General features: G+C 41.6%; 2 protein-coding genes and 1 long non-coding RNA gene across 13 annotated transcripts in view; 1 reads left to right on the top strand and 2 right to left on the bottom strand.

The window, feature by feature from the left end:
* Positions 1-780, bottom strand: part of ATP6V1A (ATPase H+ transporting V1 subunit A) — a 31,080-nt gene extending 30,300 nt beyond the window's left edge. For 2 of the 4 annotated variants that reach the window (XR_003253433.1, XM_026065504.1), the window contains exon 1: positions 696-780. The gene's annotated coding sequence lies outside the window, so the exon portion shown is untranslated. The remainder of the gene's footprint in view (positions 1-695) is intronic. The other 2 variants (XM_026065502.1, XM_026065503.1) reach the window with 2 other exon arrangements.
* NAA50 (N(alpha)-acetyltransferase 50, NatE catalytic subunit) lies at positions 722-24,354 on the top strand. 5 transcript variants are annotated; one of them, XM_026065508.1, is made up of 5 exons: positions 722-856; positions 15,884-16,017; positions 16,494-16,613; positions 17,891-17,957; positions 20,475-24,354. In XM_026065508.1, the coding sequence occupies exons 1-5, from the start codon at positions 825-827 to the stop codon at positions 20,653-20,655; spliced, it is 534 nt and encodes a 177-aa protein (XP_025921293.1). In that variant the 5' UTR covers positions 722-824; the 3' UTR covers positions 20,656-24,354. The 5 variants fall into 5 exon arrangements, with proteins under 5 accessions (XP_025921293.1, XP_025921292.1, XP_025921295.1 ...); XM_026065507.1 differs by lacking the exon at positions 722-856 and adding an exon at positions 1,059-1,114 and having other exon boundaries at positions 15,881-16,017; XM_026065510.1 differs by lacking the exon at positions 722-856 and adding an exon at positions 1,270-1,429.
* Positions 14,198-27,948, bottom strand: LOC112965954. Of its 4 annotated transcripts, none has more exons than XR_003253435.1 (4): positions 27,336-27,948; positions 26,792-27,185; positions 24,861-25,173; positions 14,198-15,518 (listed from the first exon to the last, which is right to left on the bottom strand). It is a non-coding gene; the product is annotated as an uncharacterized LOC112965954 (long non-coding RNA). The 4 variants fall into 4 exon arrangements; XR_003253436.1 differs by lacking the exon at positions 14,198-15,518 and adding an exon at positions 24,716-24,766; XR_003253437.1 differs by lacking the exon at positions 14,198-15,518 and having other exon boundaries at positions 24,777-25,173; positions 27,336-27,454; positions 27,599-27,948.

The raw sequence follows: 27,948 nt of genomic DNA, 5'->3' as shown, positions 1-27,948 counted from the left end.
TGACAGGCTAAACCAGCACAGGGAACCTGGCCACTGTCACTGCTTCTCTTTGCAATGTTTTCTGATGCATCACTGGGATGGATGTCATCAGGCATTTTCTCGAAAGCTCAGAAAGCTTCTTAACAGGGAAGCCCTATTCAGTGGGCTACTTTCAAGACCTTTCCTCTATTAGTCAACTACTTTCCTTTTTACGGGAAAAAAACGAGACCAGAAAGAGCACTGCTTCGGCCTGAAGACTTTCCCATTGCAAAACAGGCCTGTAGGAATAACATACATTAACTCTGTACGTTATTTGCCCCAGGGAGCGCTGAATACGTGACAAACTCAGAGTCTGCTCCTACCGCGCTTCCTCCGCGGGGATGGGGGTGCGGGCAAGGGCAGCCTGCGGCACTCCCCCCAGGCCGGGCCGAGCCGAGACACCACGGCCCCCCGCCGCGCTGCCCAGCGCCGGCAGGCCGGCGAGGCGGGGCGGCCGTACAGCTCTCTCAGAGCGGGACGCGCGCCGAACCAAGGCCGTTAACGGTCACGGGAGGGGCCCTTGCCCTCCCCCCCCCCCGCGCGACCTCCAGGGCGGTGCGAGGCGCAGCGGGGGAGGGGGGAATGGCGACCCGACGCGCAGCCGCCGCGCAGGGAGGCGGGCTAGCGAGTTAGCACAGGGCCCCGGGGGTCAGAGACGACGGCAGAAGACGCCTCACCTGCAGCCGGCGACGGATCACCCAACACCCGGCTCCGTCCGGCAGCAGCAAAGGATCAGCTGATACCAGACCTCGCGCGCATGCGCGGCGGCTCAGGCGCTTCGCCGCCGCGCATGCAGGAAGCACCTGATGCGGGCCAGCGGCCGCTCTTTCAGTTCCGGGTAAAATCTAATTTTTACTCAGTATTATTTATTGTTTTTTGTTATGTCCCGAAAGAAACGGAGGACGAAACAGCCCCTCTTGCACACGGAAAGAGGGGAAAAAAAGAGCGTTAAGCGCCGGCGCGCGTGATTGGCCGCCCCACGCCACGTGATGATAAGCCGCACCTCCTTCCCTCGGGCCGCTCCCCCCTCCTCCCCCCCAGCACCCAGCGAGGTCACGCGGGAGATGCCGCGCGGCGCCTCTCCCCCCGCCGCGGCGTAAGGGCGAGGGGCGGGCTCGGCGCGTGCGCGGCCGGCGGTGGGGGCGAGAAGAAGGGGGGGGCGGCGAGGGGTCACGGCGGCGAGTGGGTGCGTGAGCGCGCGCGCGGCGTGAGGTGAGGGGTCACGGCGGGGGCGGGGCGCGGCGCGGGAGGGCGGCGGCGGCGGCGGCCCATGTGGAGCGGGAGCAGGAGGCTGAGCCGCCAGCGCTGCCCGGGGCGAGCAGGAGGGGGAGGCCGGAGCTGCACCGCCGGGCCCTGCACGCAGCGAGCGCGGACGCGGGCGTCTGCCAGGCCGCGGCCGCACCATGAAGGGGTGAGTGCGGGCCCGGCCCGGGGCTCGGCCCAGCCGTGACAGGGCGGCGGCGGCGGTGGCGGCGGCGCCTGCCTGGGCCGCGGCAGCCGCTCCTCTTCTGCCGCCTCAGCCCGGCTCTGGGAGCGGGGCGGGTGCCGGCGGCGCGGCCGGGCTGAGCGCGGGGCACGGGCGGGCGCCTGGCAGCCGGCCAGAGCCTCGCCCGCACCGGGGGTGACCGGCACGGACACCGCGTCCCGCCGCCGTGGGGGGGCGGAGGGGGCCGAGCGGGGCCCCTCGGTGCTTCCCCGTCGTCGTCTGCCTGTACTGAGCTGGGAACCAGAAAGCGCTGTTGTCTCGAGGTTGGGTGAAGCGTTGCTCTGTTTCTCTGGGAGAAGGACAGTGATCTGTACTGGGGGACTGGTTTCAGACGGAGTCCTTTTCGGTCATGAAATGCCACTTATTGTTTTGCTACTTAATAGTACCGTTTCACTGGAGGAAAAAACTTCCTACAGAAGCTGCCTCCCCCCCCCCACACACACACACTTTAAATTTTCCTCCGTTGCCAGAGTGCAAACCCTTCATACTCGATCCTGCTCTGCTGGGCTGGTGAGAAGCACAGGCTTTCACTTCGTGCTTCTGAGTGATTGCAACTTGGGGACTTTTACCAAGTCTCTCTGCAAAACGAATCAAGAAATCAGTCAGTTCCGGGAATGCTGACTGATTTCGTACTTGTCTAGCAATAATGAAGAATTGCTATTTGGCCTGTGTGAAAAAGCTGCCGGACCTAGACAAGTATTTTTTGCAGTGCTATTGTTCATAACATCTCTCGAGCGCTTTTGTTGGTGCAAGTCTTTTAAGTCTGTATCTCTGTGGAGGCTGTACGATGTGGATGGATGAAAATGAGCTGTGTTTTGTATGTGATTTCTCCAGCACGTGGCTTTGGGCCTTGCCTCTGCTCTCAGTGACTCTTGAAAACCTAGAGATTTCAGATGTGGTTGACTGAAACACTCCATTTCCTGCTCAGTGGAGGCAGTGAAGTGTAGTGTTTGAACATGAGACTGGAGGCCTTTAAAGTCCGAGTTCTGTTCTGGAGTCTGATGACCTGCATGACCTTGTACAGGTCACTTTGAGATAGGCTTTTCCACGTTGGTTCAGTGTCTAATGCTTATTGAAATCAATGTCATTTGTATTCTGGAAAAATGTGATCCTTCTTTCTGCCTCAGTTTCTTGATACATGTAAAGGCAGTTTTCCACAGCTATTTCTTAAAGGAGTATTAAACCAGTCCCTGCTTGAAACTGGGGTTATGCAAGTGCTGGGTATTACTATTCCAGTTTGGCAACTTAAGTCAGGTTGAATGGAAGCTGAAGCACTTAAGCTTTTTACTAAGAAATGGTAAGGGGTTTAGCTTATTAGCGATTGGGGTGAGGTCACACAGCAGGACTGCTTGATAACAGATACTTAGCCATTTCTGACTCCCTGTAAGCAGCTTCAAACATCAGGAAGGGCAGTAAGTATCTGTAGAAAGGAGTTCTGTAATGATTACAAATAAAAAATAGCAATGAATCAATTCTCAGCTGACATTAGATAGCTGTGTTTGGGATCTTGGGCAATCCTTTACTCATCTGTGCTACCCTACAAGAAATGGGGCATGCTGCCTATTAGTCACTTTAAGTAGAATGACAGAGTATGTGAGAAGGGCAACTGCATAGATGGGCAAAGATGAAGTGGCAGTTGACATGATTATTGTTTAACAGCTCTCCTGTTGTCAGAACTTTGTTTCCTTTTACCCTCTGTAAACTGTTCTACTGTTTTCTACAGTTTAGCCCCGCTTTGGCATGCGTGTATGTCAGTGGCAAGTTGAATGACAGAGTTATTCAGGCTGGATGTGTTACATGGAAAGCTGCCCAGGCATGTCAGGTCGGAGCCACTGAGGTCTCCTGGTAGGTCCCAGCCAGAGCTGTCCGCTGTGCTGCTGAGCTCCGCTAGGGGCTGCCGCTGAGCTCCCTGTTTTGGTTGCGGTTCTCAGGACTTTTGATTTTAGGGGTTTTGTTTGTTTGTTTTTAACTTTTTGCAGCTTTTTAAAAATAAAATGCTATTATGCTTTTTCTTCCATAGTACTGAACTTAATTTCCACTACTTTTTTCACTTAAAGGCACTTTGTCACTGTTTCAGCTTTGGGGGAAACAGAACAGATCTCTCTCAGGTTCAGCATATTTCTGCCTTTCTGGTACTCCTTCATTTCTTTAAAGAGAGTAGCACGTACCTTTCTAGTCAAAATACTGTTAACGCCATGCAGCAAGCTTTTATGTGGAATGAAATCTTCTTATTGAGTCCAGGTGTTCTCTGAAAATTCAAATTGAGGGAAATAGGCCAACAGAACTCAAATCAAAAAAAAAACCTCAATTTAAAAACAATGAGAGAATTAAAGAACTAGGTAAAGATTTCAATAGGAATATGTTTAATTACATAGGCGTACTCCAGAACAAAAACAAATCTTTTTTTCAATCTAAAAAGATCTGAAAAGATCCCCCAAAAGCATGTGCTGTCAGAGGATAGGGCCAAAAATAGATCTAAAGCTTCAACTTCAAAATATATAAACTCATGTGTTGTCTGAAAGGATCTTATCTGTCTTCAGTATTTAATCCAAAACTGTGGATCGGTTCTTTTGAATGAGCTGACTCCATCCGAGTATGTCTTCTGGGAGTGTGTATCTTGCATAGTAACATGCACCAGAAGTGCAGAGATAATTTTAGGGAACCCTAAGACCTACAACATCAGCTGCAATTATGAACAGTCTACTTTAGCAGAAAAAAAAATTAAAAAGAAACTACAAGGTCACTGATGTTTTGAAATTTCAGATCTGAAAGAGATTGTGTGGACAATGTGTTGCTTACAGCCCTCTTTGTTAGCTTTCTGAATTCAGAATAACACATAGCAAAGATTGTGATGTCTGTTTTTGAGGGATATGAGATTAGGTGACTTCTTCTGTAGGAGACCTCTAATTTCAGTGATGACAAAGATTTTTACTCTCTCAGCTGCTTGAAGTCTTTTTTCCCCCCCCCCCTTATTTGATGGGTTAAATATCAACTTCTGAACTGATAATTGCCATTACCTTCCTTCTGCTTCTGTGATACTTGGCATTATATTCACTCTTTCCTCATCTTCTGAATGGTTTTAATAGTTCAGTGACTCATTATGCTTTCCCATTTTTCGTAAATGTGAATTGAAAAACTGTGGTAATTCACTGTTCTGTCTGTGAGCTTTGTGGCTCACTAGAGATCTGTTTCTTCTTTTTCAATTTATTTTATTCCTAAATGTTATTGTTAGTTCTGGAATTCAAAAAGCTGAACTCTTTGCATGAGGAAAAATTATCAGTAGGAGGGACTCAACTTCTACTGTCTGTGGTAATTCTGCTGTTTTTTATAGAGCAGATGTAAATAATATTCCCTTCTCTCTTGGCTTATCAGTGTTAATTTACTTCTTGCTCAAGATTTTTGTATTTTCATTAAAGTTGTAACACTGCTGCTTTTATGAAAAGAAAACAGAAAAATTTAAATCTTGCATTAGTTTTTGAGCATTTGCTAGTTGCTTTCTGTGGCCTTTTAATGCCTTACAATAAGGGTGCTTTCCTGACCAGTTTCAGTTCAGATGAAGCCTGTGAGAATAAGTCATCCAGCCTCTTCCTGTTGCTTTTATATAAAAGCCACATTACACAAGGGGCGCAATGCATGACACATGCTTCATCACATGCTTATACCTGCTAAGTCAGACCACATTATAGAGTATGTAGTGCATATACAAGCAGGCCCTGAGTATATGATCCTCTGTACATGTGTTCTTCTGTTATATTGACCAGCCCCCCCCCCTCCAGTTTTGACAGGGAACACCTATAGTAGCATTGTCATGCAACAGTATACATTTGGCCATATGATGAGAGAGTGAATGAAATAGTGACATGTTGTACCACTGTCTTAGTAGTATGTAATACTTGTCTTTAAAAGATTTCTAAGAGACTGCCTCTAAACTTTTGTATGTGGCAGCCAGCACTTATTCTGTATGGTTTATAGGGGTCCTGACTCACTGTCCAAGACCCCTTTTAGGCTAGATACTACACAATTTAGTCACTGCCACAGACAGCTTCATAACCAAGAGGCTTTGCAAACTAGTGCTATTCTAGCTGGCTTTAGAGAAGTGACATCACAACTGGGGAGTATTGAGCATGAACAGAGAAGTAACAAAAGTGTAGTTAAAGTACAGTGAATAGTTTAGGCTTAGCTCTTATATCTTTGGTTGTTTTGCCCAAATTCATGAAGTAAGCCCTTCACAGTCCTGATTAAATTGTTCATGTTTCTTACTAGAACATGGATTCTTTTTTTTCCCTGTACTCACTGAGTTCAGTATTACATAGTTTGTGCAAATTGTTGGTTTGTTTCCATTCACAAGGTACAGTGTGAAGCTTAATGTATGTGGGAGGAAGTTCCAACTTTTTAGAAAACTGCTCAATTGTCATGTGTCCTGGTGGCAGGATGGAAAGGATAATTGAGCTTGAAAATCAGTGGTAGGTTCAGAAAAATCCTGAAACTAAAGAATGTCAAAGGGTGAGCTGTACTTTCTGCATTTAATTTCTGGGATAGTGTAGTAAATACAGACTTTGTCTATATGCATGCTTACAATTGGCTTAATCTCTTTTAAATCAGAATATTAAAATTCAGTGTAGTTTATTGTGAAGTTTAATTCTGAAACCAGATTAGACACTCCATAAGGACTAGTGTGGGGATTACAGTCACCATTATTCACTTTATCAAAGCATCCTGGAACCTAATCTTTGCTATTGAATAGAGTTTGACTGTTAATTCCTTTTTTTACACATATACAAGGGCTTGCTAGATTGGGACATGCTGGATCCTCTGTCAGAAATGTAGTGTCTTTAGTTAGTCACCAAATGCCACAGATTCTGCTGCCATCTCTTGAAAACAAGACAAATGATGCATCCTTTGCCACATTGTTCCCCAATTTAGAAGGGATTTCACGGGTGAAGGTTGAGCCAAATAAGTTTATCCAAGTGGAAGTGATTCAGAACTTGAAAAGCCTGCCAATTTGGCAAATATTAAAATTGTTCAGGCCAATAGTCTGAGAAGGCACTAGATTCCTCCCCCCCCCCCCCCCNCACACACACAGAAGGAAAGGAGGGAAAGATGCGAGAAGTCAAATTTTTATATCTGATTGGGAATTGGTAGAGAGAAGTGCAGTGCCTCCTTGTATCCCTTGTATCCCTTCTGCTGTATGCAAGGTAGACAATGTCAGGACTTTTTTCTGCTCCCTACTGAAAGATGAGAAGGGAAGAAGTGACCTCCGTGTTGTTTCTGGCAGTTTTGGAGGACAAAACACTTACGGAAGGAGGAGGTCTGAGGTGGGGAAGGAGAGGAAAGAACAAAGCAGTCTATGCATAGAAGACTTGCTGGTTATTTGAAGACTCTTGGACTTGACCTGAAAACATACAGAAGCATGTCATTGAAATGAGGTAACTGTGTATTTGTATCAAAGAAAGTTTGTTGAATTAATTCATTAAATGAAGGAAATGAGATGAGGCCTCAAAAAAATAGAGAGAACCAAGAACATTTTCACAACACTTGCACTAGGTGACTACAATTAAGATATCTGATTGAATTTTCATGGAGGCAGAGTAACTTTTTGGTTTGGTTGAAAATGTCGTGCAGCATGGTAAGAACATGTTGCACAAAATGCTTCTTGAGCTCACTTGCCCTTCCTCTCCCAGGCCCAATTTGATTTTGGCCCTTAGCAGACTTGAATCTGGATCCCTGAAAAACTTCTCCATTTTCACTGTTTGGCCATTGTATAATGTTCTCTTGAGAGTATAGGGAGAGAAGCAGGGCAGCAGTTTAAGGCTTGGGACAATTTCTTCAACATGGCACTTGCAAACTTTACTGGCAAGAAATTCCATATTAGATTGAAATTTGCAATTAAAAGATATATTTTTATATTTAAGATATCTATATATATAAGTATATAAAATTATAATTATAAATTATATAATATATAAATTATATATAATATATACTTTTAAGTAGCTCTTTAACAAAAATTTTCATTCAAGAGGAATTCATACTTCTTGAAAACTGGGGAAAGGATAGAGAAAAGCAATCTTTTGTGCGTTATATCTTAGGTGCTTGCAATGGATGTTGCCTTAGACATAATGAAGGTAGGCACATAAAACTGATACCTCATTCTTTTAATTTTTCACTGTATATTCTTTATATAATACATGACTTGAAAACCTAAAAAAACAATTCTGGGATTGAAATTCATAGTATGGGCAGGAGACCCATAATGACCTGCCATGTTTTCTTTACTTACCTGATGGACACCAGCACTTGTGAAGAAAGGTGTTTCAGTGATGGATAGAAATAGCTCATGTGAAGCAGGTAAATGCCTTTCTCCTGATATGTCAAGTCTATCCTGAAAAGTTTGTTGCCTAATACAAGTGCAAGAAATGTCTTTGAGACTGACTGGTGAGCTATATGGATTTATGTAAATGAGGCACTTTGTGAACCCAGCATCACATCTGTTTTGAATTTGACCTCTGCTCTTACCTGAAGATCATCAAGTAATCAAGTACTTAATGAACATTAATTAGTGAAGGTTCATGATCTCCTGAGAGGCAAATAAAGACTGTAATTTTCATATCCAGGCATGCTGAGGTATGAAAAGGGGTAGTAATTTGTAAGCAGTCTCTCAGAGTATCAGTAATGGAGCCACAAAACTAATTTTGGGCTAAGTAATTTCAAACTGAAATATTTCTGCTTAGACTGCAGTCACGTTTCTAAATCTGAATGTTCTTGTGAGCTTAACTGACTTGCAAGGAAAAATGGTTAGACTAGTGCTGGAGAGTTAAGATTTCGAACAGCTTTTTACCTGCTATATGATCACAATCAAGTTGTTTCCTCTTTCACCTTATTTAAGTGTTACACCTGTCCCAGGCGCATCAAAGCTTTTGCCTCATAAGGCACTTTGAAGAAATGAAGTGTTATGGGCCGCTAAGTGATGTATGTACAGTTGCTTTTCTGTTCTAGATCAGCTGTAAATTATTTCTGACATCTCAGAGTTTGAAAATTCTGTCGGCTGTGCATGTCGATTCCTGTTCTGTTATTTGTATCCAGCTGTAGAATGATATAGCTTTTTATTTTCTTGGGAAAGTTTGTTTTTGTTTGACGCTTGTTGAAATGACCTCACTCTCTCTCTTGCACTTGCATATTCAGACAGCTGAGATTCTTCATAATTGTATTGCTACTTTAGCTTGGTTTCGGTGTTTTGGGGGATTTTGTAGGATTTTTTTTGTTTTGGGTTGTTTGGTTGGTTTTTTTTGAGATCAGAGTTGAGTATAGATTTGCAGTCCAGTAAATCCCTCAAAGAACAGGTTTGAGTTGGAAAAAATCACAAAGCTACTTTATCACAACTTTGCTACTTGCAAATTAAGACCAACCAGTCTTCTGCATAATGATTGGGCTTTCTAGGTTGAAGCAAAGTGAATTGTCTGAATATAATGAAGAAATCTGGGTTGTAACTAGCCAATTATTCTGTCCTTATGCAGGAGAGAGGCAAGGAGGGGTCCAAAGAGTGTCTTGTGCGATTACGACATATGTCAGTGAAACCCATTCACATTGAGGCCCACTTGAGTTCAGAGTCTTGCATTTATCTTCTGTTAATTCAGATTCTAAAACTACTTAGCTCTCTTACATACATCACTCTGCACTTTTGCAATCCAGCCCACAATTGGGGGGTAACTTCCAAGAGGATATCAGGTGTCATGCAAATATTTTCAGTAGTAAATGGGGCTAAAAAAGATCAGGGGCTCAGAAGCGAATTGGTAAGACTTTTTGTATGCTAGGCTTGTATTTTTCCTTCTGGTTTTCTGACAAGTGAAGCAGAGTAGATTTACAGCCCACAGATCTTCGAAGTAATTGAAAACATACTGGTCTGCCCGCAAGAACTAGACTAACTTGTGCACCTAGCAAGACAGCTCATCTGTTTTTAAAAAAAAAAAAAAAAAAAAGAGAGAGGCTCTTTTGGCTTTGGAGTTGAATCTAAGCAAAGCCACACCCTTCAGTTCTATAGCTTTCATAGCTCTGGTTTGGTTTTATTTTATGGGAGTGGATTATCCTGTCTAGACTCCTGCTTTAACTTGGAAGCCAAAATAGAAGCAATAAAGCTAGCTGGCTGCTTAATGGGTGACAAACTTTCTCTCAAGTCCTCTAATTTGTTAGGGCTTTTTTCTTCCCTATGCTCCCTCTTCTGACTGTTCCATGATACCTCAAGTAAATTTTGCAAGTTGCATATGCATCGCTGCTAAATTTAGAACACCAGATTCTTTAAATAAGTCTGAGCCGAGCTATCAGTTACACAGAGATCTGTTTCAGTCAGGCACATCCCTCTAGGGAGAGACTTGAACTATTTAAAGTTGAATGAGACTGAGATTCTTACAGTATTAAGAAACTTGGAATTTCCCTTTTTTCTCCTTAATGTTGATTCTAAAGTAGTGTTCAAAGCTTGCTATTCCCTATGACTGAATTTGTTTTTCCTCTTGAACTCTAACTCTGGAAATTGACTTTTTTGAGCTATTGTTTCATATACTACTTCTCCTTTAGTGTACATCAAAAAGCAAAATACAGCCTTAGTGTAAGCAAATGCTAATGTCTCATTGAACATGTGTTACTTTCACCAGTCTAAATTTAAGCCATTGTAGGAAAAATAGAGTGTGTTCAAATCACAGCTCTATAGTAGGCTGCAAATAGAGGAGTGCAGTTGCAGTAGAATGGATTGGATTGTATTTGGTCCTACAAAAAGCAGGGTTTTTTGGCAAGTAGTTGAAGGATATTAGGGCAACACATGCAAGGGCAGGAGCATTAATGCTGGTGTTCTGGGCATGCATCCAGTTTTAGTAACTACTACATGTCACCTCACTAAATTCCCACTTCCTTTCTGATTTCATGGATCCCTCTTCACTTCCACTCTTACATATTTGGGCAGTGTTGCTGTGCACTTTTAAAGAACATCTGCCTTGCGCACCAAAAACAGGTTCACTGAGCCATCAGCATCTTGCAGCTGTGAGAAAAGCAAACGTAGTCCTAGGATATGTCAGGAAAGATATTTCCAGTAGAGACAGGAAAAAGTTACTGCCACTGTACAAGGCAGTAGAATGTATTTGGAGTTCTGTGAACAGTTCTGTTCAACCATGTTTAAGGAAACTCAGCTTAAATCTGAAGAAATGCAGAGAAGAGCTTGTATGACAGTAGTAGAAATCAAGAGCCAATCTGACAGAAGGAGGCTAAGAGCCTGGCCTTAGTTAGAAGGAAAGGTGAATGAGGGCATGGCAGCTCTCTGAAAAGACATAGATTGGGGAACAGGGTATATTGGTACACACTAACTACTGAAGCTAATGAACAAAGAGCACGTGGATAGAACTTGAATATATTTAGGATGGAAATCAGAAGAAAGTTTAACTATGAGGAAAAATAATGGCTTGGGAACAGCCTTGAAATAAAAGAAATCTAAGAAGCTAGTGTTCCATCTAGAAAGGATACATATTTGTAGAGTACTATAGTAATAGGCCTGATATGATGAGCCAAGAGCCCCATGTTCCTTCATGTTAAAAGCAATTGCATGGGAGAAACTTGGGGTGGCTGACTTGGTGAAGAAGCTTTGACACCTAAGATGAGTACAGTCGACTGTTGCTTCCTCATGGGGGGCTATTTGAGATGTCAGAGGCCAGTACCAAGTGTATATCTTCTTAGAGCTATTATTAGAGTAATAGAATAAATCTGTAAAGGTAGGGGCATGTCCCTTCTGAGTGTGTCAGGCTCTTTACACATCTTTGTATGCTCTCTCATTTGCTAAGTTGAGCTCATGATTTACGTTTTCTCCTTACAGCAGTAAAGGATAGATATTTCTGGCACAACCTATACTGAGTTGTAATACACAGGGCTGGCCTAATCAGACTTTGACTGATACAGTAAATGTATGTTGCTATTTTGGCTGAGAGATAACTTGAGGAAATACATCTACTTTTATCTAGCGTCTTTTAAAAAAAAAAAAAAAAAAAGTTGTTGCTATTAGTCCAGTGAAAAGAAAGGAACGGCCATTTTGTGTTCATTGTTATAGGTGTTATATATGCTTTTTCTCTGATCTTTTGAAGCTGAAACAGCTTTCAGTCCTTAGGTTCAAAGAGGGAATACTCACTGTGCACATTTTCCCATAAATGATAAGGTGGAGCACAAAATCATCTAGACACTGACTGATCCCTCTGCTCCTTTTGCACAGTACTTCCAGAAGCAGCTTAAATTGGGGTAGGCTGGCACTTCTGCTCAAGAAGCAGTCCTGCCTCTGGCAATTTTTTCTCTTCCTTACGTTGGCAGAAGACTGTGGCAAACCCAATCAAAGGGCTGATGTGGGTTAAAACTAAACTTTTTTTGGAGGGGGCTGAGTTAGTTTTAATTGGGATCGGTTCACCACGTCATTGCACAAACCTTTGTGCCAGCAAGAGATTGGAAATGAGTAGCTCAAGGACAGCAAGACCGCTTCTTTCAGCAGCAGTGCCAGCTTTCCACTGTTTTTCACTTGAGGGCCTAGTGGCACTTTTGCTGCCCTGTCTTCAGGCAAAGTGATTCTCATGATGCTGGTCTTCCTTTCCATGTGCTCATTTTTACTCATTACATTTTTTTGTGTGTAATAGATGTGGTGCTGATTTAATCAGCTAGAGCTGTACATTAAAACAATTTATGGTTTGAGTACATATTATTTAAACAAGCATATTTAGCATATTGATTTATGCTTCCTGTAGTGGTTCTCAAACTTTTTTAACATGATCCTCCAGGATCAATTCCTGGCCCAGCTGCAATTCTTGAGGTAGGAGGAAACAGCTAGTAAAAGAGCACAGGATACAGGCAGAAAGAGATGGCATGAGCAGCAGTGAGTGTGGTAAACGGTAAGAGATAGAGGCAGGGAGCCCAGGGGCTCTAGGAAATAGTGTCGATAGTGGGTGGCTGAAAGGTGCTGTTGACCTGTTTTTTTTCCTGGTGTGATGCCATGTTGAGAGGTGATGTCCTGGCTCAGCAGCTCTGAGAAGCTGTAGACTCTTTTTCGGCTTCCTTCCCAGCTTCCTTCCCCCCAGGTGAAGGTTCATCTTCTTGCCCTGTCCCTTTCTCAGCCATCTCCTCCTGGCAGCCCCTGATAATGTCTCCTTGTTCTGTTGTCCTTTCATCAAAATATTTCAATGCTTGACCCACTGTCTCCTAATGTCTGATTTCTTCCTTCATCAATGACTAACTAGTTTTAAAGTACATACTAGAAAGTGCACAGAACCTGACAATCGTTTATGTCAGAGATTTTTGCTGAAGTGCAGAGAGGGGCTTGCTCTATAACAACTTTACCATGTGTTCATCATAAGAGTTTAAGCTAGCAGTGAAGCTTCAGTGTTTCTGGTACACTGAAGCTTGGATCTACTAATACAAAAAAGATCTCTCAAGTGCCACCAAAGTTAGTATGCTATTAAATCTTTTGAACAGGAGGGGTGGGCTTTTAAGGAACTGAGTGTGAATGTGAGGTTGTCTCTTCCCTTACTGACTTTCTGCTCTGCAGCTAATCTGATCTAATTGGGGAGCTGGGTCCTGCTCCCTTGGGTGTCCACTCTGATGCAGACTGCAGCAAAAGAGGCTGCTGCCACTTCTCTTCGCTCCTACTGTGGAGTTAAGATGCTCTACTCCAGCACAGCTCTCTTCCAGGCACAAACATGCTCGGGAAACCCACAAGCCTCAGTTTTGTTCCTGTCCTTTGTGAGAAAAGGTATCAGCGGTGCTGGCTGGGATGAGAGAAGGGCACAACTTGCTGCCTGCATGCCAGAAGAAACTCTGCCATGCCAGAACAGCTGTGCCAAGCTGGGCCTAAAGCAAGTATTAGAATTACTTCACTGCCTAAAACCTTTATTATCATTTGATAGCATGCTCGTTTATGATGGCAATACTTTTGTGGTATCAAGAGATCATCCATTACTAGGTCAGCACTTTAAGCTGGAGTATAACTATCCAAGGGGCTTGCACAGGTGGTGATACGTAAAGGAAGGAATCTTAATATTGGGAGCAAAAATAATTTGGAAGATGAATGAGAAGGCTGTGAAGCAAAGGAGTGGCAGTAGGAGTCATGGAGGAGAGACACTGCAGACCATCTTGGCAAAGTATCTTGGTTTATAACTAGAAACTTTAGAATTATATCCCATTGCTGCTGCTTTTAGTGTGCCTGGATATCTTGACATGGTTGAGATGTAGGAATATGGAGACTATTGCTGTTTCTGTCATGTTTGAGATCACTATTGAAGACCATACTATCCAGTTCTTATGGCAGGTCTCGAGAATGCCATGCAACTGGAAGGACTAGGCAGACTAGAAGGACTGACAGCTTAGAGATTATCCTTGCAGTCAGGGGAAAGGTTGACCTGTTCAGCGTGGTATGGAAAGATCAGGAACTGCCTGAAACAATCTGTAAGTACCCATACTAGCATGAGATGCCTGATACCAAAGGGCTTTTCTAATCTATTTGGCAAATATATCACAAAGTTAGACAATGAAGTCAGAAAAGTTCTGTATGCCAATACCATCCGTTAATTTTAAGTAGTTAGAGTAATTAACTGGAATATGTTAACGTGATGGAGAGGTATAAGATCATCAGTACTCCTTTAGTTGAGACTAGATTGTTCTGTAAAAGGTAGACCCTAGCTACAAGCTATTAGACTTCTGCAGGACTCTCAAGGTAGAGTCTGTGGTCTGTGTCACATAGGAGAATGGGCACTGCTGACCTTTGATATGTCAGGCTGAAATAGCTTTGCAGAGCTGAAGACTAGTCCTTTCTGTAAAAGAAAAGTGGAAAGTAGGTGCAAGGGCAAGTTATGCTTCTTGAAATAAACATTAAAGGCTCCGTTCCCATAGCTTTTGCTGATAGTTATGTAGGCTGCAGTACAATGCCTAGAAAGTCTTTGTATATTTATACCATCATTGATGATAAGTGATAGCTAAAATTAATATGATAACTAGAGTGCTAATTGTTTCAGTTTTTGACATGTAATTGAAGTCAGTTAGTAAAACAAAGACAGATCTCACTAAGCATTATTTGGTACAGTTCTTGAAGACTGAAAATTGTTGGGTATTATCTCCTCTTTGTTTTACTATATCATGTAAGCTAATCTGTGGTGTTTTCTCCTAGACATCAACCTATTTGAAAAACAAGTGACTAGACACAAAAAACATTACAGGTGGAAAGCAGCTACTGCATATTGTCAAACCTTGCCATACAAGTATCTTATAAAACTGCCTTTTTGAAAACATAATTTGGATTAAAAGAAAAGCAAACAGTAGCTTTAACAATTCCTTGGGCAGAAAACAATCTGGCTGCCTATATGTGTTCAGTAAAACAAGGCCGCAGACAAACCTGGAATTGTGTGTGTTTGTAGCTCGATATGCCCTGGGTTTGTACCTGCCTTCATACAATGATGACCATCTGGAGAAAGGTTTTGACTAGCTAGTAACTACTTAGTCTTTATTTTTCATGTTGTAGTCAGTCTTTGCTAAATCTACCATCCTGGGGTATCTTTCTACAGCCAAGAAATTGGCTTGATAGCATGAACATTTTTACTTGTCTTTTTCTGGGTCAGGAAGTTAATTTTTTAAAAGGGAGAAGCTTGATATGTTTCATCTCAGTATAATTCAGCACGGTACTGGTGTTTCAAGATTGTGGTTCTGCTCTCAGTCAACGGCAAGAATGACTTCAGAGATAATCATAATCAATGCATGTCTCACCTTGACAGTGGCGCACTTGTATATTAGCAGGCTTAGCATGAGTGTTTTGTTGCACACAACATTGTTGCTTTTTAGTGGCAGGTGTCTAGTAATGACTTGCACCTAAGCATCTGTGCATCTAAGCATAAGCCTCATCTTAAACGGTGATAGAAATAAGGCTGTCTTTGAAGCATGGTTAAGGACTTTATTTTCTTGGTCTCTGTTATAGCTGTGTGACTTTCCCCATCTTTTTTTCTGTGATCTTGGTGATCTGTGAGAAAATTAAGGGAACAAAACCAAAGTCAATACTCCTTCTGAGATAAATATTCTCCTGAATGTTCTCCTGTCTCCCACCCAATAAAACCATACATGGACTATTATATGTCAGTGTTAAGTGTGGCCTGAGAAACTTCTGACTGTATAGTACTGATTGAAATTGGGTTTTGGAGTTAAAGTAATCACCAGCAAAAGTTAGCTGTGTGTGCTGGACTTTGCAGTGATGGTTCATATGTGTGGAACTGATTATTAGTTTGGACAGCTGTATATGTATAAATAAAATACATGCATTAATTTTTTTTATATTTTAAGAAATTTGAGTGTATCAGATGTTAAGCATGTTTTGATTTGTTCCAGTAGCCGGATCGAGCTGGGAGATGTGACGCCACACAACATTAAGCAGCTGAAGAGGCTAAACCAGGTCATTTTTCCTGTCAGCTACAATGACAAGTTCTACAAGGATGTACTGGAGGTTGGCGAACTAGCCAAATTAGGTACAAATGTTCTTGCCAGTAACTGTGGGCTGTGGTGGCAGAAAGCTCATCAATGCAATCCTTAATGGTTTTGAGTAGTAGATCCTTCTATTTTGTTGTTTTACATAATGAAAAGTAACTGTTTGGGAACCCCAGAAAGAGCTGCAGTCCCAAGCTTGAAGTGTTTGTATTCTAAATACATTCCATTTTACTGGAAATAAGTCTGTTTTCTATTATAACAGGAGACTTAAAGATGTGTACTGCCAGCTTACATCCTTAAGTCATTGCTAGTTGGTTTGAACTCTAATAAGCCAATTGCTCTGTCAGAGCACCATTGGAAACTTCACTCATAAAATGCCAGCCACGATCTACGATTTTATCTGGTACAGAAGAATCAGCAACAGGGAAGGAAAGATGATCTAGGGCATAAATGAGGAGTTGTACATACAGTTTGAGACTTGTGACTAATAACATTTTATTGTTTCCCTCCCTGGCAGCTTATTTCAATGATATTGCAGTGGGAGCAGTGTGCTGTAGGGTGGATCACTCCCAGAATCAGAAGAGACTGTACATCATGACACTTGGATGCCTGGCACCCTACCGAAGGCTAGGAATAGGTAAGGAGGAGCTTCTTTTGTATCTGAGTTGTCAAAGAAACCTCATTGCTGTGCAGCCTTCTAAATGCCCTTTCAGAGCTTTCTGCTATTTTAAGCAAGAGGGTCTTAAAGCTTTCAGAACACTGATGCCTTTTTTTTTTTTTTGGGGGGGGGGGGAGGACTCTGGGGAAAGAATGAGTTGATAGGTTCATGTTTTCCTGCCCTTCAGAAGTGGACTTTTTTGTAGGACTTTCTAATTCAGGATTTCACGTATTCTTTTAATCATGTTATCAGCCTGTGATGTAAATATTTTGCTTTTATAGATGTGAACATTAAAGCACAGAGATATGAAATAATTTGTTAGAGATATGTAGTCAGAGAGCAACACATGTAGAAGAAAAACATGGATGTCCTTAATCAGGTTATCTATTAACCCTTCCAAAAATGTTCTTTTTCTAATTGTTATTTATTTTAGCTTTCCATTACTACTAATTATTGCTGCTCACAAGTGGCACCTGTTTTCTATCTATATCATGATGTGCATTTTTCTCACTGTTGCAAATCCATAAGCCAAATCCATAATCAAGACCTTACAGTAATCTATTTGCTTTGGACAAACTGGAACCAAAAATTAACTTTATTTTAAATACTTTTACTAGCTCTTTTATCAGAAAAAGTTAACGATGTTGTCACTGATTTATATATTGTTTTGACCGTATCGTGAACTGAGTTTGAGACCTTGAAGCTGGTTTTTAGATAAGGTATGCTTCTGGGCTGTATTTCCCCCCCCCCCCCCCCAAGAAACAAAAGATAAGTTTTGTGAGCAGTCAGAAAGATGGGAAGTATAGCTAGACCATATTTGATTTGCCTTTGTTTCAGTAAACTTTCTTCCTTTGTGCATGAGCATAGAAAAATCATACACTGTTTAGAGAGTTGGTTTATTAAAATTTAGGGTTATTTTTAAATCTTTTCAAGAGATCTTGCAAAAAAGCTGTTCTAAGTACCTTTTCTGTAAATTTAAAGGTATCTCCTGTTTACAGTGGTGATTTTTTGTCTTCCTTACAGCTAATATTTTTGCAGTTCTAACTTGCTGGCTAAATTTTAATGCTCACAATGCTGACATCTTCAAACTAAATTTTATTTTCTGATTTTAGAGCATAGTACAAATGCCCTAAGCACATGCTCTGTCATTTTAGCCTACGTACTGTTACCCGCCTCTGCTCAAGAAAGCACTTAGTAAATATGTACTTGATTGTGTACTTCTGGTCTTGTTAAGTATCTCTTTTACCTCTTGGCAGGAACTAAAATGTTGAATCATGTCTTAAACATCTGTGAAAAAGATGGCACTTTTGACAACATCTATCTGTAAGTAAATGACTTGCTCTCATGCATTTTGGGAGAGATGCCAGAGGCATATTTGGGAGCAAAGGGAGGGGGACACAAAAGCGTTTTAGCATCAAATTCAGTGCGGTCATGGGTCAAACAAAACATCTTGTCTTGTAAGTACTATAGGGAAGCCAGAGATTGCGTTCTGGGCTTGTGGTGTGTTGCTGAGAAAACTAAGAGTTTGCTTGCTTTAAAAGGGCTTTTGTAAATCTGCTGAATTTGAAAGCAGTTTAGTTGCAAACTAGTGATCAATAGCAGGATGACACCATATGTTTAAAGATTTTTCTTTTTCTTTGTAGTAAAGTTTAAAAAAAAAAAAAAAGTGTTCTCCTCAGAATGCAAAATGCTGCAAGTCTCTTATGCAATTTTGCTGCATTTGCTGTCTGTCTTTTATGACACTAATATGTGAGTTAGAGCATCAGATCAGATGCGTCTGCAAACACTCTAGGTTCACATTCAGGCCTGACTGCTTATTCCTGTTCTTGCACTTTGCCAGGTCAGCTGTTTGTGCAGCAACACAATAAACTGGGTCTGTGACCTGATCCAGTTGGGGAAATGGGTTTTGTTTTTTGGTTCTGGGTTTTTTGTTTTGTTTTAAAATCCACTACATGGCTGTGTGAGCACTTGGGGTGATGCAGAGATGAGAACAAGCACTAGGGGAGAGGACAGGGCTGCTTAAAAATGTGCCACCATCCTAATAGATCCCTATGGAATGAACTAGAGCCTGAAATCCATAGCAGCTAAAGTTGATGTAAGTGAGAAATGCCACAGCTTTGCTTCTTCTCTCTGCTGGCTACATACTTCTACCTCTTCCTGTGCACTGATGCCTATGATTACCTAGTGAGCTGGATCAGTTTAGGGCCAGATCACTTCTCTGAGCCAGCTTTCTTCCTTGTCCCCCACTCCCTAGTTATACAGTACAAGTAGGGTGTACTGGCATGGGCAGGCCCACAGCAGCTGTGGCTTGGATTAACTTATGCTGCCATGGAACTGCACCCTGAACTCTGGACTTTATAAGATGCTTAGTGAGGAGCATTTCATACCCTGATATCACTAGATAGTGACTTGCTCCTTAACCTTAGTCCTGCTCTGACAGAGGTGAAAATTCCTCCACGTTCTCTGCTGTCATAGCTTTGTGCCCCCTCTGTGAGAGGGGGACAGGTATTTTAAAGAGAAGTTTGATTAAAGCTGCTCTTGGATTGTATGCTTGCTCTTCTCCTTCAGAGGAAGTGATGATGAACTCTCTCAGATTCTTACTAATTGGCACGTGGTTTTCTTTTGGCTTTTGCACACTACTGTGTGCACAGTGGAAGAATTGTTTGCTGTTCTTAATGCAAAAAACAGGTCCTACATAATCCTTTCTTCCCATTAGCAGAGTAGGATTCTAGGATGACAATCAGTAACTCCCAGAGTTGGGAATAACCAAATTTGTTAGTGACTTGTTGGTTTTATTGCTATGTCTGCTTGTGTATCTACATACTGAACATAATATACTGCTTAGGCATGTAATTTGGTGTCACTGGCTAAATCTGTCATTACTATGAAGTTCCCTTTTAGATATTTGGTCTTTATTGGGCTTACCGCTAAGAGTTTGTTTTTTGTTTTTTGTTTTTTTTGTTCTGCTGTTGCTTCTAGAGTTGCTTTGGTTCTCTGATTACTTTATGTAGCATGTTGTCATGACAAAGTGATTCATAAGCTTGTACAGTGTCCACTGAATTTTGGGAGCATGTAATGAACATTTGTTGCTGAGCCAAACTTCTTTTTTTTGATACTTGTGAAAATAAATTACCTAGTCACTCAGAATGAAGAACTCATGGCTGTTTGTTTTGGAGGCCTTGAAACTCTTGGAATATGCTAGCAAGATCTGTAAAACTCTGGGGAATAAAGGGGGAAAGATTTTGTAAGCCCATAGGGCTTCATTGTGCCCTCATAGCTTTATGAGAGGAGGGAGGGAGAGTAGCAATGAGCACGGAGTTAAAATCATATCAAACAGCATATTAAAACCATCAGCAGTATTGCGTTGCAGTACGTATGGTAGGGATCATCACTCAGACTACTATTTTGGGTCATCTGAGGAGTGTTACTACAGGAAGTTAAAAATTGACTCTACAGTGAAACTAGGTTATATATTTCCACAAATTATCTGTGATTTCCAGATTAAGAAAAGTTGCAATTACTGAGCTTGTAATATTTCAGGCCCTCTGCTATGTGTGTTCCTTAAAATAGCTTCACTGAAAGAAATACTTGCTATTTCTTCTCAGAATGATTGCCAAAGGCCATCTGGGAACTGTGTGTTAGTGCAGGATTAAATTGAGAAGACCCAAATTTCCGATCCTGAACTGTAAAAGCTACACCATCATTCCTGTCTCTGTTTAGATAGCTCTTTTCTTTATCTTGCGTGTACTCTTTATCCTTTGACAATTCTGAGTGTGGAAGCAGCATATTATACCCCAGAAAGTTCTGATATCTGTGTCTCTATCCTCCTTTTTGTCCCAGGCATGTCCAGATCAGCAATGAGTCAGCAATTGACTTCTACAGAAAGTTTGGCTTTGAGATCATTGAGACGAAGAAAAACTACTACAAGAGGATAGAGCCAGCAGATGCTCATGTGCTGCAGAAAAACCTCAAAGCCCCTTGTCTTGGCCAGAACGCAGATGTGCAAAAGACCGACAACTGAACAAAACCCCAACGAACACTTTCTTGCACTTGCTTGTTGCCAAATAAGGAAAGAGAGGCCTATTGTTTTTTTTGTTTTGTTTTTTCCCCCTTCATCCTTTTTTTTTTTCTTTCCTTGACCTCTCTCCAACAAAATGTTATGCTTCTTCCAAGGATTGTCCAATCATGTTTGGGGGTTTTTTTAGCTCTCCTTTCTAATTTTTGTTGGGGTGGGAGAGGTGTGCAGATCTCTTTAGTTTGAGGTGTGGAGGGCTTGAGCAGGTTTTCCTAATGGCAAGTTTCTGTCAGAGAATTCTCCCTTTCAGTAAGGAGAATGTAGATCTGAGAAAAGAAAGGAAAAGCAATATCTTGTCCTTTGACTCCTACATTATTATTTTTCTTTTTGTAACCTACAGGGTACTTTAGCACCCCCCACACACCTTTGAATGTTACTTCAGTAATTCCTGTTCTTCCTCTTAATTCCCCCATCTCAAAGTATGTTTAGTTCTTCCCAATATTTTTGAGTATGGCTTTTTCCTCCATCTTTTGCTGAGAAGGGTGGGCTACTTTGCCATACATTTTCACTCTGCCTGGGCTCATCTTTTGAATGCTTTTTTTTAAGTACTCCTCACCCAAGCTGGTGCTACATTTCTTGACTGAGTGAGAAGAGGGTTCAGAGTGGTCTTTGTGGTTTTCCTTATTTACATTTACCCAACTCCCAGCAAACTTCTGCCAGAGTAAGAGTTCAAGCTGGTGTTGGCAAGAGTCACCTCAAAAATATGAATCTTGAGGCAAGATCCTTATTTAAAAAATGTATGAAGTGCTGTAGGGCTCATCAAGAGTCAGTTTTATCTGTGTTGCTGGGATAGCAATGGTGACTGTGACTGTTCTACCCGCTTTGATCACATCAGTGAGCACCTGTCTCCAGATGAATTTTGCTACAGCTACTAAATCTGTGGTGACAAATCTAAGATGGGGCAAGGGTTGAGGAAACCAGGCAGCAAGGCTGAGAAGGCAGACAAGAATCTGACTCTAATCACCTAACTTTGCAGGGGTCTTCTGGATTTTCTTGGGATCTGCTTGGCTTGCTGTGTTTATATGCTCCTTAGGGAGGAAGTGGTTAAGAACTGCATGTTTTATTTCTTTGAAGACTTTTTTTTTCCCCCCTTCCTCCTTTAAGTGGTAATGATGCAGTTCTCTTTTGAGAGGGTGTTCCATGAAGCACCAGAGAAAGCAGCATATACTAGGTTTTATGGGTCTGGAAAATTGGCTGACTGGCTTCTTCCTAGTACTGTAATCTCAAAGCTACAGTAAATTCTACTAAGCTCTGCTTTGCATCCTTTCATGCTTTATTTGTGTGAATATCAGTGCTCCTTTCTATGCACTGTTGCCAGCAATTTTATATATGCCAATACAAATACCAACTTGAGCTTGGACTCCTCTCCAAGCATCTGGGAAAGTGCACTGAGCTGAGACAACATCAACCTGCCCCATCCCCCAAATAGATATTAAACTGCATTCCTTTCCTGTTAATGTTTTTTAAAGTTTAAATCTGCATCTTGAATTCATCTGCTTTGAAAGCCTCCAACCTATAGTGCGCATTGCAGCATATATCTTGTTAGCAGGTGCTGTCCGGTCATTCTGCTGCGACTTGGGAACCAAGGATTTCAAGATGGGAGTTGTGCATGAGGCAAGGGAGGGTCCCCCTTGTTCCATATTATGCAGCCTTTGATACCTGAGGGGTGACTAAACAAGCTACTCCAGAATTACTACCACTTTCCCAGAGGTATGTGGTGTTTTTTGGAGTGCATCTTGACAGACCTCTGCTGGAAAATAGCTACTCTATTTGCTGGGTTTGCACTAATTGAGTCTTGGTGATGGGCAGATCTCTAACAACAAAAGCCTCTCTGCATGGCCTGAGCACCTGTGTTTGCAACACTCTGTAGCAGACTCTGGCTAGAAAGATGTAAACAGTTTCCTGGGCCAGAGGACCTAGTTTTGAGAAAAACTTATTTTAGCACTGCTAGGACCTGCCTGCACTGCTTATGTTGGCAGTTCTGGCATATTTCTAGAAGGGGATATATTGAAGCACAATTAGCTTGTCATATGCCAACATAGTTTTCCTGGCCATCTGTAGACTGAACCAAGAGGAATATGTGGAGGGAGATAGTATTGTATTTGAGGATATTTGTGCAGCACAGCTGTAACTCAGACCATAGCTGCCTCTGGTGCCAAGCAAAGTGCTCTTCATTCTTCTAGAACTAAGTGGTAAGTGTTTGGGTTGGGTAGATGGGTGTGGGGATATGAACTCTTAGGATTTGCTGTTGTTGTAGGCTTCCACAAATCAGTGTGTTTCACAGACAGTTTTCCTTCAGGTTTAAAAGTATGAGTCTGATGTCTGAATTTACTTGGATTAACCTTTGTTTCTGTCTCTTTTTGCTTTGGGCTGCCATCATTCTATGAATGTATCCGTGAAAACAATTCTTAGAACTCCTACTCTACAGCAAACCTGCCTTGCTGTAACTTCTAAAAGAGAGTTTTGTAGGAGGTGGAAAGGAGAGTAACCACAAATCTAAGACTCCTTTTCCCAGGCTATTAATCCTGGAAAACGGTTGTTAAATCTTGAATACAAGGTTTAATCTAAATCTCTTAGAAAGCTGTGTCCCTGTACATGGATAAGGGAGAGTGAAGGTCAGTAGTTCTGAATGACAAACAGTTGTGTTTTATTAGTATATCGACCGTATTGGGTGTGGGAGGAGAACACTGTATCTTAGTGCTGTTATCTGAAGACACTGAAATTGTGTGAAGTATGAGATTACTGCGGAGAACTTCTGTTACTTTGTATGTTGCTGCAGCAGGACCTCCTCCTAGCTTGAAAATAACAGCTTATGAACAATGAAATTTTTTAAAAGTTGAGAATTTCAGTGGAAAAAAAAAAAACCCAAACCAGCACTTCCTCTTCTGGATGAAGATCTAGCAAGAAAAATGTATGTGACTAACAGCTTTAGAGTGTAAATTGTGTATATACGAGTTATTCCTGAATCTCTGCAACTGGTTTTGTCATACATCGGTTGAAGTAAGAAGATATTACCTACAAAGACTCCTAAAAGAGGAAACTGTGGTACAGGGGAAAAAGAATCATCCAGGAGAGAGATCCCTCATTTTTTGGGAGGGGGGAGGGAGAGAATTTATTTTGTGTATACAGAAACTGGCTGAGTTTACATGATGCAGCTAATGGTTAAACCTGCCAATTAAATATGACATACTGTTACAATTGAAACAAACTTATGTGATATTTTGTTAATTCTTGATGGTGCCCTGTGATGTCTAGTAAAAATTGGATCCCCAAAACACGCATTGTTATATTCTCCCCCATGTTGTAATCCAGGGTCAGCTGCTATGCACAAAGTCTGTGTTTTGTAAAGTGTTTGCTGACTTGGATGTTTCTTCTGAATCTGCAGCTGCTTCCTAATTAAATTGATTAAGACCACCCCCGGTCTCTCAAGTTAAGATTTAGTCAGAGGTATGCTGTATGCAGTTGACAGATGCATTCTCAATGTTACAAGTTCAGTTGCAGGGGGAGCAAATTATTTACCAATAAGATGGTCCATTTTTAATCTATATCATTGCCCTTGTACATCAGGAGCATGTTTTTGTTTTTCTCAAACTCTTTAGAAATACCGTTCAGAATAAACGTGCACTATTTGAGTTATGTCATTCATGACTTGTGTGCATTTTTTGCAGTCCATCTGTTTCACATTGAAATCAGTTGTAGGATACTCATCAGGTGCTTCACAGACTGTGTAACTCTGAAATTTCCAGTGTGAACTGTGTGAGTTGGGCAGCTGTGTGATGAATGCTGTGTGCATCTGATGACTGAGGAAAGTGGCATTTCTGAAGTCGCACGCCTTTTCTCAGAAATCCTCAGCCTTTTGTGGGTGGGGGGAGAGGGGAACAGGAACTGTCCTGTAGTATTTTCACATCAAATAATGAGTGATCTTGAAACAAACAGACCAGGCATCAAGAACTCAGTGTTTTAGGTTTTATAGGTTAAATATTTAAAAGTATTCAAATTAATTGCTAGCTATTGACAATCATAAAAACAGCCTTTGAAAAACTGCTGTATTCCGTACCTGTAAAAGTAATTGGTTTTAAAATGCAGTGAGTATTCTTCAGTACTGACTTTTCTCAATAAGGTTCTTAAGTAAAACTCATCTCTTCTCTCACCTTAACTATTCCAGTCCCTTCTTCTCTTAGAGCCATTCCTTCTTTGTCTGTAGTGTCTTTCTGCTCATCTTTCCTGCTTTGATGTAAAGTGCCACTTATGAGGTGATAAACTTTCACCATAATATAGTTTCTGGGGAAAAAAGAAATTTCTATAGCATATCTGCTTATTTAAGTTGTCCTGGAAAGTGCTTTGTCAATAGATGGAGTCACAGCATTCACCAGGAGAGTATGCAAAAGCAAAGCTCAGACTCTGCAGACTCACTGTTGTTGAGCTGCTGCTACCAGCTGTCTTCCCTGACCTCTGCTGGAGGACCTGCAAGCCACAAAGGGAGAAGTTTTGTCAGGACTGCAACCTTCATCACTTCAGCCTTGCCAGCAGCTGCAAAGCTGGAGAACTTTTGCTGTACTTCAAACTACTGCACCTGTTCTCCATACCACTTGGCTTTTATTGATTTGTGTCCTGTTTCTTTCCCTCTCCACCCTCATCCCAGTCACCTCTTTAATCAGCCTGTAGAGTTTTTGTCTATTCAGTTATTCTGTTACAGCGAAGCCAGCTAATACCTCTGATATCTGTTTCCTTCTCCAAAGCTTTCCTGGTTCTACTGTTTCTTTTCAAGATGAGCAGTTCCATTCCCCTCACCATATTCAATGCTTGGGTATTTACAGGGGCCTTGTAACAACTTGTGTTGTTCTGTAATCTTGTAATTTTAACACAACTTTTTTGTTACTGAGATGATGTATTTACAGAACTGTTATAACCCCAGGACCTAATGACTGAGTGGTAAGTCAGTTCATTCTTTTACATGTAAAACTGATCATTTTTCCCTGCTGTGTACATCACTTTATTTACCAATGCCAAATTTAATCTGCTGTTACATTGCCCAGTCACTTGATATTGGAAGGTTCACCTGTCATTCCTTAGTCTTATTACCCTGACTAACTTCATGTCCCCAGCAAACTTTCACCTCACTCTCTGCTCCCTTTTTAAGATAGTGTTGAACAGTATGGAGCCCAGCATAGCTCTCTGGAACTCTGCTGTTGACCTCTCCCTAGTGTGAAAACTGATTGTTTATTCCATACCCTACTATTTCTGTCTCTTAATCAATTCTCTGTCACTGCAAGGATCTTCCGTCTGATCCCATGGCAGCTTAGATTATTTAAGAGCTTTTTGGATAGGGATCTTACTTTAGGGTTCATTTAAAGTCCTTCTGGACATCCACCAAACAACCCTCCATTGTCCATGGGCTAATCAAGTCTTCCAAATAATTAAGTGGTTTGGTGAGGCAGGATTTTTCCTTGCAAAAGTAATATTAATGGATGTAACATGCAGAAAGCTTTTGCTGGAGCACTTCCTCACTTGAGGTAAGCTGTCAGCTGAGCACCGCAAACTGTTCCTTGCAATATAACTTTTCACTGTATAGGGGTTCCCCAAATACATTCAATCCATCTAGTCCAGATACTTTGTATGGGACATATGATTGTTGTTCACTGTTGCCCTTTGTCCTTTTCTTTAGCCCTATAGAGACATTAATCAAACCATAGGGAAAGGGTGACTTTTTTTTCTCTGTCTCTCCTTCTCTCCAAATATCTACTGAATTTCTACATTTTGTTTAAAGGCTTTGTGGCAACACCATCTCAAGCCCTCTAGATAGCTAAGTGAAGTTAGCAGACTTTTTTCACTGGCTTCCACATGTATGACCCATTGTCCAAGGAACTCCCACACCTGGGGGAAAGGCACTGATCTGTATTCTGATATCCTTTTTGTTGGCTACCATACCACAACATACAGACTTTCATCCTTACCGTCTGCTAAATTTTGGAATCTAAACCTGTAATACAGCCAAGTATTATGCCTTCACTTAAAAAATGGATTCAAGTTGTTCTTCCTTAACGTAACTTACAATAGAGCTGGAGAAACACCTTGCTCTTACCTGTCACAGGCAGCAAATCTTCATCTCATCTACTCAATGTGAAGCTTTTCTGAATATATGTGCAAGAGTATTTTTGTTTTTTTTTTTAATTCTTGTACTATATAAGTGCTAGCCTATATTCCCTGCCAGAAACTCATTCCTGCTGTTCTGCAGCAATTTCCTGTTTCACATATGATTTCACCAGTGAGTTTTTGCCTGCTGCTAGATTCTTGCTGCTCTCTTTCAAATATTGAACACTGTACTGGTAATCTTCAGATTACAAGTACCAGATTACAAACTCAAATGCTCCAGAGCGCAGTAAGGTGCCAAAAGATAGAACTTGCTTTTCCTGATTTGGACAGGGGGTGCCTCTTTGGAGAAAACCTTCACTTGAAAAGGACAGTAGGGACATAACCTATTTAAAAAAAAACAACACTATATCAATATATATTGCAATGAATGGCATGGCACAGGTAGCTCAGGTTTCAGCTGTCATCCAGTTTGGTTGTGCTATGTCATAACTAAAAAATAAATACGGAAATGAAAAAAGTGCATTTATGCTTACACTTTGCATGCTGAAGTTGCCGTTCACAGTAACTTCAGCATTTCTCTGCAAAAACAACTAAAACCTTCAATTTCTTCACAGTCTGCAAACAACTCTTCTGCTTCAGAAAGTAATGTTAGCTGCATGATTATTTCATAAGCAGCAGCAATCCAAAAATGAAATGGTGTTTCCAAAAAAAAAAAAAAAAAATTTTTTTAGCATGACTCATCTCAGCAGCAGCAAGGTTCTTGGGTGTGACTCCTGAAACATGTCCCTGCACTCACTGTATTATATCACGTTTTAAGAGAGCAGATGGATGCAAGACACTTTCTGTGAAGGCATCTATCTTTTCCATAAAGCCTGAACATTGCAGCTCTGCCTCTTCGGGCTGTGCCAACAGCGAAAGGAGGCCTGGCAACTCTAATTAACCACCTACAGCAGGACAGAGAGAATGTACAATAAATTTGAGAATAATTCCGGGAGGGGGGGAAGCTATTACGGAACATGAATGGAAGGAAGCTCTTGAGGCTAGAAAGTAAGAGCTGGCTAATTAGGGCAGGTAACTCAATTAGAGAAGCGGCAACGCCGGGGTTGAGCCGAGGCCGCGCAGCTCCTGCGGCATGCCTCAGGGCCA

The sequence above is a fragment of the Apteryx rowi genome, unplaced genomic scaffold (assembly GCF_003343035.1).
Source record: "Apteryx rowi isolate R43461 unplaced genomic scaffold, aptRow1 scaffold_228, whole genome shotgun sequence".
NCBI lineage: Eukaryota > Metazoa > Chordata > Aves > Apterygiformes > Apterygidae > Apteryx > Apteryx rowi.
Note: the sequence above shows the minus strand (reverse complement) of the source record. Positions and strands in the feature narration are given on the sequence as shown.

Coding starts and splice junctions, on each gene's coding strand:
- NAA50 (XM_026065507.1), top strand. CDS start 1,083: ATGCCGCGCGGCGCCTCTCCCCCCGCCGCGGC. Junction 1,115..15,880: donor GCCTCTCCCCCCGCCGCGGC/GTAAGGGCGAGG, acceptor GATTTGTTCCAG/TAGCCGGATCGAGCTGGGAG. Junction 17,958..20,474: donor ACTTTTGACAACATCTATCT/GTAAGTAAATGA, acceptor TTTTTGTCCCAG/GCATGTCCAGATCAGCAATG.